The sequence below is a fragment of the Electrophorus electricus genome, chromosome 14 (assembly GCF_013358815.1).
Source record: "Electrophorus electricus isolate fEleEle1 chromosome 14, fEleEle1.pri, whole genome shotgun sequence".
Taxonomy (NCBI): domain Eukaryota; kingdom Metazoa; phylum Chordata; class Actinopteri; order Gymnotiformes; family Gymnotidae; genus Electrophorus; species Electrophorus electricus.
The window spans coordinates 12,492,501-12,504,296 of record NC_049548.1 but is presented as its reverse complement, the minus strand read 5'-3'; the positions used below and the strand labels follow the sequence as shown (position 1 = coordinate 12,504,296).

At 42.1% G+C, this 11,796-nt stretch overlaps 1 protein-coding gene across 2 annotated transcripts in view; it reads left to right on the top strand.

Moving 5' to 3' along the window:
• Positions 1-420: 420 nt before the first annotated feature.
• mkxa (mohawk homeobox a) overlaps positions 421-11,796 on the top strand; it is a 26,672-nt gene continuing 15,296 nt past the window's right edge. The window contains exons 1-5 of one of the 2 annotated variants that reach the window (XM_035533865.1): positions 421-508; positions 1,370-1,648; positions 3,787-3,946; positions 5,619-5,772; positions 7,668-7,997. In XM_035533865.1, the coding sequence (XP_035389758.1) occupies positions 1,473-1,648; positions 3,787-3,946; positions 5,619-5,772; positions 7,668-7,997 (820 nt within the window). In that variant the 5' untranslated portion in view covers positions 421-508; positions 1,370-1,472. Of the gene's footprint in view, positions 509-1,369; positions 1,682-3,786; positions 3,947-5,618; positions 5,773-7,667; positions 7,998-11,796 lie in introns of both variants that reach the window. The other variant, XM_035533864.1, reaches the window with a different exon arrangement.

Sequence of the window (11,796 nt, the reverse complement as noted above, 5' to 3'; positions counted from 1 at the left end):
CAACGTAATTTTAATCCCAAACCTCTTGGATCTCCCCATGCCACCTGTTAAATTTTATGTAAAACTGAGGTATAACGCCCGCTGGAAAAAAAAAAAAAAAAAAAAAAAAAGTCCAAATACACGAAACCTTCTGGATATCCTTGTCTGTATATAGCCACCGCAATTATGCTATAGACTGCTGGAAGCGATCCAAACGCAAACCCTCACAGGGGAATACACGGTTGCGTTTGCCTGTGTCCCGGTAGCCTCCCCCTGCCGGGCCGCGAAACCGGCATAACGCATTCACTTTATGTTCACAGCCTAAGCAGTCTAGCTAGGAAACATGAGACGGGTGCCGTATTCAGATTCCCGGGTGCGCGGATGCAGCGCGCTTGAATAAAGCGCAGAGGCGAACGCGGTTCGTGTGGTTTGCACTCGGAATCTTGGTGCAGGGCATACGTGAGAGGGGTATGGGAAACTGGGAACCGGATTACACTTCATACACGGACACCGGAGGGACACTTCACAGGTAATGCCAAACTGTAGTCCGTAACGAGAATCATTTCTGCAACACATTCTGGAATGCATTTTAATTAAAAGAATCTTGAACATGTATGCTACGTTATTACATATCTTGGTATAAGTTTTTAGGAGACTAGATTGAGTTGCGCTGTACTTGTGATTGAAAGTGTGATTTGCCCAAAAGCATCTCGGGCATTTCCATATTGGCCTGCGTAAACGTGTGGTTGACTATTAGAAACTCTTTTGCCCTTTAAACTATTCATTTTTATACGGAAATAAGAAAAGAACCAATGTGATATCATTTGCGGTCTGCAGAAATGTACATTTAAAGTGAATACGTAAATAAACCAGGTTTTAGTACCCAGATAAAACTCCCGAACTCAGTTTGTTAGATCTTACATTTCTCTCAGCCAGACTGTGGATGTTCTAGGTAATGTAATTTGCCTTTTTCTAGAGTCCCTTGGGTTGGCTAATGCCCTGTCTTTTTCCCTCCGAGAGCTTAATTTCTCATTAGCGCATGATTGTTGAGCGCACACTTTACGTAAAATTGCGTACAAAATACAAGGAGCGTGACAGTGTTTATCAAATTACCTTGACCCGTGAATAACACATCTCGTCTGTGCTTGGGTTTGCACACGCTGCTTTTTGAGTAGGTTTGGTTTGGGCGCGTTGAGCGAGATCTCTTGTGAAACCTGTCAGTACAGTGAAATAAAACGCCTCACAAGTTACTCGATGGATTACATCTCGGGTAGTTAGTTTTCATATAAAAAAAAAAAAAAAAAAAAAAAAAAAAAAAAAAAAAAAAAGATCCTTGACTGACAAGACTATGAACGACTATGAACTTCATCGACTACTTTTTGTTCCATAGGACTGTCAACGGGGCTCGGCGTAACGGCGCTATCCAATAGGACTTTTATTCCGGCCAAAGCTGTAAGCGCAGGAGAGAGAAACAAAGGACTAATTATCCAAAGATGAACACTATTGTGTTCAATAAATTGAGCAGTCAGGTTTTGTTCGAGGAGAAGGCGAATGAGGTGGAGCGCAGCAGCAGAAGTTATATAGAGGTGATCGGTGGACAGCATCCGGACATCCTCGCTGGTAGCCAAACCATCAAAGACGGTTCTGCTATCCGCCACAGGAGACCTGGGTACGTAAGAAATCCGGCGATGCCCTGTATAAGGTATGCCAGTGTGTGCATCACAACATGTAGTATAAAGTAATTCCTTAAACGAAATGGCTCAATTTTAACAGTTACATCTGTCACAGCGCAGTAAACTAGGAACGAATTGTACGTTGGGAATCGCATCATCTGTTTATTTGCTGGCAAAGCGTACAACGTGCAACAGTTGACATGTTTCCTGTTAGTTGATTTTATACCTGTTTTATAAGCAGTACGTTTCCTCTTCATCTAAAATAATCGCGAAATTATTCCGATAAGAGCATAATTTATTATAGTGAATAGATTTTAAAGTCCGACATGTTTTCAATACCATGTGCTGTTTTGGCCTAGGTCATTATTTTATGTCGTGTTGATTTAAAACTACCGCTACTATTGACCTTAAATGGCATGTTACAATGCTAAATTTACGCGCATCAGTGGTTGGAACATGTGGCTTGAATTTACAGTTGATTCGCCATCTCTTATCAAAGAAAACTATAAACCTTTATTTTAAACACGTCATAGCTGGAAATGAATGTCTATCATTTAATACAGTTGGTTATGCCCGTATTAAACCCACGGGGGTCAATTGGTATAAGTTATGTCATTATACGTCGTCGGTAGCATATTTAAAACACGTCCGGGTCTGTTTCTAATAAATAAACATTTCCTTCATCTCTGTGTGTGGTCCCGTCCATCATGAGTATTTTTGTAGGGAGGGAGTCAAAAAAAAAAAAAAACGAACCATGTCATCTTTATTTCGCTCATAACCTCCTGCATCCGTGCGGCGTATTTGGGGCGCATAGGTTCAACCACATTAAGTTATTTATATATTTAACGTGCGCTTTATTTGCGCACATCTCAGTGGTCCTTTCTAACGACTCGATACGCGGCAACACAGAATACCACCGCGATGCCCTGCGAAACACAAGAGAACCTGCGCAAAAACAAGAGAACCTGCGCAAACATCCTGCGCTGCGGGCGCGTCTGACTCTGGCTTACTGAAGCGCCGTGTGCGCCTGTAAGTGGAGCCAGTAGGATAATACGATGCCTGCGCAAGGTCTCCTCGCGGGGAATATCACTGCTAATAAAGTCAATTAATATAAATACTGAGGTGTGTGTCGCCCATACCGAGAACAGGGGAAAATGACTTTAGGTTGTTCATACAGATCTGGCTTACAAGGAAAATATTTGCAGAACATGAACCTAGGGCGGACTCGAGGTTTGAGGTAAATATGTTACGTCTGCAGTGAAACATCAGGGGAAGATAACAGGGTAATATGACGGTGCCATACTGACATCTACAGGTTCATACAATCACCTGTTTGACGCTGCAAATATCTGTGCATGGGTGTCACAACCTGTTAACTCTTTTATATTCTTAGACTACTGATTTCCGCTAAAACAAATAATAATAATAAAAACTTTACAGCAAGCGTTTTCTATTTTAGACGCGGTCTCTGTAAATGAGACTACACGTGAATACATTGCAAGCAAACCTTGCACGCACCGAAAGTTCCGAGGGATCTATTAAGAAACCCGGCGTGGGCGTTAAATTGAATGGTATTATTTGGTTAATTGCAAAGCTTTCGTGCTTTGCGGCAGGAACAGCGAAGCAAAGGAAACACTGAAGCAATGAGTCTACTGTGTCCCACAGTGGCCTGGAGGAGTTAATTACAGCACAAACGTGGCGGCAAAATTACACTCTCTACAAAATACTTTTTCACAAGCCGTGACTCCAAATTGTTGTTACACACGGACATCGTTTTCTCACACTGAAACCTGGATCCAAGTGTCACAGTCCTAGACAATGTCAGTGATAAATTAAATGCACTTTTTGGAGAAATCATGACTCCCTTTATGTAGATTACATGAATATGCGCAACAAACAGGATCAATTAAATACATTTATACATAATTCAGCTTTTTTTTTTTCTCTGAGTAGTTATGATTTTTGTTTTGTTTTGTTTTTTTTCTTAAAATCAGTGTTCAGGAAAATTGAAAAGAAGACTTTTCCATGATGCAGTGGTATTTTAAAGATCCTTTTGCTTCGCTTTAATTCTCGTTTAAAAACCTGCTTCGGTCCAATGGGTATGCAGGTGATGGATCGTTGTCCTGTCTCCCAGGTCACGCCAGAGCAGTGGCAAGGTGAGACACAAACGCCAGGCTCTCCAGGACATGGCCAGACCACTGAAGCAGTGGCTGTACAAACACCGGGACAACCCATATCCAACCAAAACGGAGAAAATCCTGCTCGCACTCGGCTCCCAAATGACTCTTGTGCAGGTGAGAGTGCAGTTCTTTATGGAACAGCACACTGCCAAATGTTATTAAACTGGTACAAGATTTTTGTTTAAATGTATGTATTTATCTTTTAACTCATCTTATTTTCACCTCATATCTGATATAACTTTTGTTGTTGTTTTTGTTTTTGTTTTTGTATGCCTACACAGTATAGTTCTTTGGGCCAATTTATCTTGAAATGTTTACTTTGGAACCATTTGATGCTTTTTTGTTGTATAAGAGCTCTCTACATTGACTATTATTAGTTAAGTACCTTCCGTAGGCCCCCACCCATACACACATACACACACACGCATGCACATTTAACAGAGCCTTTTTTTTAAAACACACTCATAAAGCTGTAATAAATAGTTATTTATATCAATGAAAACTTTGTTTACTCTGCTATTATAATATGACATAGGATTTAAGGACATACACAAATGCACACAGTCAAAGAGAGCAGAAAGAGACATATAACATTTGTTTATTATCTGTTTTGATTGGTAGATGGTCACACAACTGCTTTTTACCTTGACTTCTGTTCTCAGTGCACATAAATACAGATTCAGCATCAGAGTACTTACATGCAGGTCCTGTAATCGCTCTTAGAGATGCAGCATGCATCACCAGAGATTACCGAACATGATAGTTGCATATTAACAGTCACTCAGACCAATAGTTATGAGAAACCATCAACATTTTCAACAGGCTTCCATATTCAGTTTAAATGTACATATCTTCTGAGCTCTTGGGCTTCTAGAAACTTTCAATGGCATACCAAATGCAGCCCAGCCTTATAGTGCCTCGTTTGTTTTCTCTATAGGCTGCTGGCTTCTGTCTCCCCTATTAGAACTGAAGGCCATGCAGGGATATGTATGGCAGTTGGACTTTCTCTGAGCAGAACAGGATCTCTAAATAAAGCCAAGATCAGAAAGTTCAGGGTCCAGCCGGACTAAGTGCTTTAGCATGAAGAAGTGCACCAAGCACAGAGACTGTCATAAGCCACTTGAAGTCTATTGGGCATGAAAAGTTATTCTAGTATAACATCTAATGGTCTCTGGTCCCTGTGAAATGGAGAAGGCTGGGTCAAATGGCACTTTTATTGCATAAAGACAGACAGAGTGTGGACAAAGAGCAGTATTATTAGACATGGGATGGTAGAGGCCAGGGTAAACACCCAGGTTGTTGGCGTCTCAGTTGGAGAAGCGTTAATGGAATGTTTCACTTGCGACATCTTCCGGGAGCTTCACGTGTGCTAAATGTTACCCAATATATTTCTAAATGGTCATGACCAGTGGCTCACAAATAAAGCAGCGTGGGGTCATTCGTATGTGTGTGTGTGTGTGTGTTTTCGTGTATGTGTGCGCGTGTGTGTATCTGTAAGTTCTCACCTGTGAACAGAGAGATGAATGGAGAAGGTGAAGAAAGAAAAGATTATGGCATTTTTGTAATTAGAAAAAAAGGATTTTGTAAAACTTCATCTATGTTTTTACTAAAACTGGAAGTTTCATCAGATCTGCATGTTTTCCTTTCTCACCCTCATGAGTAAATAGAGAAATAAATGAAAACTACTCATGTTTTCATTTGTTGATCTTTTTTTGCCCAATGTGATTTTCGTTAATATAAAATAAACAATTTAAACCGTAATTCCCCCCCCCCCCCCCCAATTCAGGTGTCTAACTGGTTTGCGAATGCACGGCGGAGGTTGAAGAACACGGTCCGGCAGCCAGACCTGAGCTGGGCTCTCAGGATTAAACTCTACAACAAATATGTTCAGGGCAATGCGGAGAGACTCAGCATCAGCAGTGATGATTCCTGCTCAGAAGGTGTGACACAGACACACACACACACACACAAAAACAAACAAACACGCACATGCAATTACAGTACATGACATGCACACAGATTTGTATGAATAGATTGACCCATATACATCCATGGACATACAAACTCATATGAACACATGCATGCACGCACCACCATTCCCAAATCTGTTCCAGCATATTTATTGTAAATATTGAACTAAACCCTGTCATTCACTGCACACTTGTAAACGGAGTAGAAGTAAGTATTGGATTTCAACAAAACATTGTGACATTTATGATATAGCAAAGAGCCTACATGACCTTATCATGAATGTAGCTAAGAAATAAAGGACAGAATAACCTAAACATGCATGTTTTACTGTCAAGTGTCTGTAGCACATGGGGCATTTTAGTGTCATAAATCAGGGTAAAAGCATGCTGAGTGTATCGTTTGTGTGTGGTTGTGTGTAAGATGAATGAACAGACGCACAAGCTTACAGACAGTTACACACTGTGATTAACATGCCGCAATGAGGCTTCAGAACTCTAACCACACACGCACATGCACACATGCCTACTCACACATGCGTGCACACACAAACAAACCCTCCTTCTCTCTCACACATTCTGTCTCTCACACACACTAATTAAAAAGCCAGTCAGCAGAAGTGCAAAAAGCTAATTACAGGCTGTTAAGGACAGTGTTTTTATGCCCATATTTCAGACAAACACACACAAGCCATGCACATAGTGTCCAGCTGGTGGCTGTGCGTCTCATCTTGCATGTCCCATTTCTTTTGCTATATCTTTTCTAACCATCTGCAGAAGACTTGTTCAAGACAAGATGTGTGTGTGTGTGTGTGTGTGTGTGTGTGTGTGTGTAAGAGAGAGAGAGAGAGAGAGAGAGAGAGAGAGAAAGAACATCTCTTTAACTTTGCTCCCAAACCCCTCCTACCCCAACTCTAACCTCCTCCGTTTCTGGGATTAAGGCTCATCTTAGTGTGCATGGAAACTGTCTGAGGGGAAAAAAAGTGTCCAATATTACATTAGCATTTTACCAACTATGAGAATAGAGACAAACTTACACCAAAAGAGTTTGATTCAGTTGAAATTAACATTGGTTCCTCAACAGCTGAACTGAGCACACACTTGTCACTCTGATGCAGTGACAGAACCGTAGTACTGAAGGCTTAACTTAGTAGTTATGCACCTATTCCTCTCTCCATAGAAATGCTGAGCTTGTGTGCTGTTCACTGAAACCGAGTCAGAGAAATGCTGAGGTTGTGTGCTCATGACGGTATTTGTGTTGGGCTGGTCCAGTACGAGCTGGTTGTCGAGGGATATATGCACCAAACACCAACATGTCCCTCAGCATCTATCTGCTGTTGGAGTGCATCAGAGGCAGGTTGGGTGCACCAGGTTGACCCAGGCAGGATGACGTCACACAGTGGCTATAATTAAGCCACCAGGGACCCAACACGGACGTGATCTGCACTTGGACCCGCGCCTTGATCCAGCCGTTCGGGATGACCACAGTCCTTCAGTATCTAACCTGTGTGCCTCTGCTTCTCTTAAGGGGTGGCCTGGCTCACCTTTCAATAAGGCATAATGCGATCCAGATGTTTGAATTCACAGGAGAGGTGTTGGGCTGCTTAAGGGGAGGTGTGTGTGCTGTGGAAGGGCCGTTCTGACTGAAGTAGCTGAAGCTGGGGGGAGGTGTGTGCGCTGTGGAAGAGCCAGGCTGACTGAAGCAGTAGAAGCTGGGAGGTAGCTGAAGCTGGCTTTCTATTGGAAAGTGCAGGGTGCCAAGGGAAGGCATCTACAGATACAGAGCACCAAGAGATTCTCTTACTCTCTCCCTCTCTCTGTGTGCGTGTGGGCGTACGTGTTTACCTATCTCTTCCCTATTACTTCAGATGGTGACCCTGCTGCCCGGGCCCAGACAGGCGAGTTCAGCAAGCCTATGTATCAGAGTGTTATCAAAAAAGAAGGTAGCGGCATGGGGACGGGTCTTCGGGCAGGCACAGATCCCTCATTGGCTGAGGACTATGTGTCTCCACCTAAGTACAAAAGCAGTCTTCTCCACCGTTACCTGAACGACTCTCTTCGTCATGTCATGGTGGCCAACGGTGTGATGGACACGCGGAAGAGGAACCACTCCGGCTCCTTCAGCTCCAATGAATATGACGAAGACCTCCTGTCCCCGTCTTCCTCCGAAACGGAGGCCAACTTCGTCTACCGTGCAGGTAGGAAGCCATAGCAATTGTTTTATTTTGTGACAAGGCCCTCATGTCTTTCTCTTGCACTGCCTGTCTGAGTGGGACTGAGTGGAGTGTGGACGCCGCGTTTCCGTGTGACACTTCAGGGGCGGGCTGCTAGAGTTGAGCACGTCACTCCACGTCACTCTGCTGCTGAAGAGTTCTGTCACCTCACGTTTCTGAGTCTCTTCTCCTCTCTCTCTTCCTCACACACGTGCAGCTTTGGTTGTTTCAGCTGCTTACTTCATCCTGTTGGAAATGATCACATTTCTACATTCACAAAGGCATAAAATCATATATATATATATATATATATATATATATATATATATATATATATAGTGAACCATGTAGTATAGGAATCACACACACACACACACACACACACACACAAATGCCATGAATCAATGATTTACACAATTTTTAGTCAGTGAAAGTGTGTGAACAATATATCATTTCTTCCTGTCTCACTTTTCCAGTGAGTGGTAATATCTGTTTTCCATACACTTGGGCCTTCTCCTGCTGGCCTGGGAGTTCAAGGGTGCGGCGCAGTACTTTAGCTGCTCCTAGGATTTTGCTCTTCTGGACCGAATATGATGATGTCATTTCTGGGATTTGTTGGAGCCACTCCTCCATCTTAGGTGTCACAGGCCCAAGTGATTCATGATTGAATGATTCATTGATTCATGGAATTTGTACTTTGATATGAAGAACAATATTTCATAAAGGTTTGATAAATAGTTATGAATCTAAATAGTTATGAATTTTAAAAATATTGTAGGTCAGTAGTTCTGTGGTTGTGAGAATGTGTGGTCTTTTTGTAATTGTTTGTTAAAAATGTAAGGTTATGCATGTTCATATTTTGTGTCGCTGAGATGTAAAACTCACACTAACACTAAACACTGTTTTCCATAGTTTAAGCTTCAGCCAACTGACAATCTCACACACCTGAATCTTTCATCAGTTAACCAGTGTCTCATTCTCTCGCTATCCCTTCTTTTTCTCATCTTTCTTTGTCTGTCTCTCATCCTCCTCTCCATTTCCCCCTCTCTAGTCAGAGGTGTGGGCCCATAGACACAACAAGGTCTTGAGTTACACGTCTTCACACCAGCCACTGTGAACCCGTAGTATGAGCCAAAGATGGTCCTCAAGGACAGAGGAGGCACACGTGCCGCTGAGTTCACGTGCAGTCTTTTCTTAGCATTTTCTAAATATACTCTATGTGTGAGTTAATGGGTGGTTGGAGCTGTATATGTGACAGCGGTTTCTGTATGTTGTTAAGTGTTTTTTCATAGTACTGCTATGATAGTACTGATTGTGTGTGTGTGTGTGTGTGTGTGTGTGTGTGTGTGTGTGTGTGTGTGCGTGTGTGTGTGTGCGTGTGTGTGTTTGAGGACAATGAGTCAGTGTCTTTTGTAACTTGGCTAGAGGAAATTTCCCTTATGCTCTGAATGACAAGCCAGAGTTTAATCCATTTTCTCCTTCTTTCAAATGGCTCTCTTATTCAGTGTCTCTTACACACAGCCAGTGTCTACCTAGATACTGATGTGTGTGTACGACATTCTAGAGCATCTGTCAAATGCTGTAAGTGTTCACGTCAGACTGTCTAATACACATGGCTCTTTTTCTCAGTACATTTTGGACATTTTGGACAGAACTGGTCAGAGCTCATTTGATGATTATTTGCTCACAGGATTCAAATCATTTAAACTTCATGAATATATATTCTTTGTTTTGTAGGTGAAACGTAAACTTATGCTGTGTATTTTATGCTTATTGAAACAGGTATTACATTTATCTGTATATTAATCTATATTTTAGATATCAATAGAGTTCTAAATGCATTCAGCAAAATGCATCTAGGCAATAAAACATACTTGTTTTTAATAAATTAACTAGCTAATAACAATGTCAATATTATTGAAATTCATCTGCCTATTAGGTACAAAGCATACAGAAGTGTTTAATCAAATTATGCTATAAAGAATATAATGAATATTCCCTTGAAATTACACCTCTTGTAATTACGAGTCACCTGTGTGCCTTCAGTTGAACTCTGTGATTGTCCTATCCTAAACCCACAGGTGTGTGGGTTGACCCGGCGTTTAGTGGATGTCCTAGAGAAGAGGAGTAGATGGTGCCACAGTGGGTGTGAGGTGCACTGTGGCCTTCTGGGTAGAAATGCGAGGTGCACTGTGGCCTTCTGCGTGGAAATGTGAGGTGCACTGTGGCCTTCTGGGTAGAAAGCTGCTGGGTGGATTGCTTGTAGACTCTTTGAGGTGGAGCTGCGTGGTCCCATCCGCACCAGAACACTGAGTCTTTGTTCAGATGCAGCGGCGAGCCGATAATAACGTTTGTACGGCGCTGCTCACACTGAGGTGTTCTCAGCGCTGCACCTGCGGGGAGTCTCAGTAGGTTTCATTTTGCTGGTTTTCTTTTTTTTTTTAATTATTTTTTTTATTTTATTTTTTTTTGTAAAATGTGGTTTGCATTATCTTGGGCCAGAAAAAAAGAATGCACTCTCCTCCAAGATGAAGTTCTGATCGCTGCTGTTGTTAACACGGTCAGAGCTTTGAAACTCTGGTCAGAGCTTTGAAACTCTGACTGCAATATTCGCTAGGTCACCTCCTGAGGCACATGGATGGGACAGAGGCGAAGCAAAGAAAAACAGATACTTTGATACACCTATTTATCTAACGACTATTTATCTGGCAGGCTTTTAGTAGAATAGTGTCTCTGTGGTAGTTATGATACGTGCATGGGGATTCTCGAAGCTCAGTCAAGTAGTATTAATAATGGTGAGTATATGATACATGAGAATATGATACATGAAAAGTTTTCTCCAGCAACAGCTAACATTACCAAACACCTGCTGGACCCTCACAGCCAGCAAGGGATGAGCCGGAAAAAAACCGTAATAATAATAAAAAGGTTAAATTTACCAATCAATCCTGTTTTTGAAGGAGACAGATGGCTTCAGCTTCAAGGGGCTTGCATCGTTTCCTTTAAAGATATCATTTCTCTCTTTCTCGCTCTCTCTCTCTCTTGCTGTCTGTCTCTCTCTTTTTCTGTCTCTCCTACCTCACTTTTCATTGTGACTACATTCCTGAGTATTTTCATACAGCAGGCATTCCTTCACTTTCAGACTATTACAGCAAGAGGCTGAAATTTCAGACCTGAACTGTGAGGTTTTTTTACAGCTTGCCCTGTCTCTCTCTCTCTCTCTCTCTCTCTCTCTCTCTCTCTCTCTCTCTCTCTCTCTCTCTCTCTCTCTCTCTCTCTCTGACTCTACACTGAGTAATCTGCCCAGTCTCTCTCTCTCTCTCTCTCTCTGACTCTACACTGAGTCATCTGCCCTGTCTTGCTGTATCTCTGCAATGAGTCAGCTCAGAGCACATTTGCTCCAGGTCTCATAGCCCCAGCATCTCTGGCTATAAGTAACTCTACTGGTTAAATATATTTTACTGTGACAATTTCTGAAGTTCAGGGACACCCTGTAGATTATACGTGTTTTCTTAACTAACTAGAGGCCGCACACCTCCGAAAAGTGACAAGGCCATTGGTGTGGAGAAAAACGAAAAACTCAAAAACAAAATAAATTGAAAGGAAAGCCCCGATGGGACTTTCATTGAAAACAAGGAGGGAGTATTCCAAGGCACATGCCAAGGATTTTATGTCAAATGACACTTTAACAGCATATTAAATGGCAGGAATCCGTATTTTTCTTTGACGTGTGGTACCAAATTTCAGGGTGTCCCGTGTGATTCCGATTGCTATGGGTACTGTG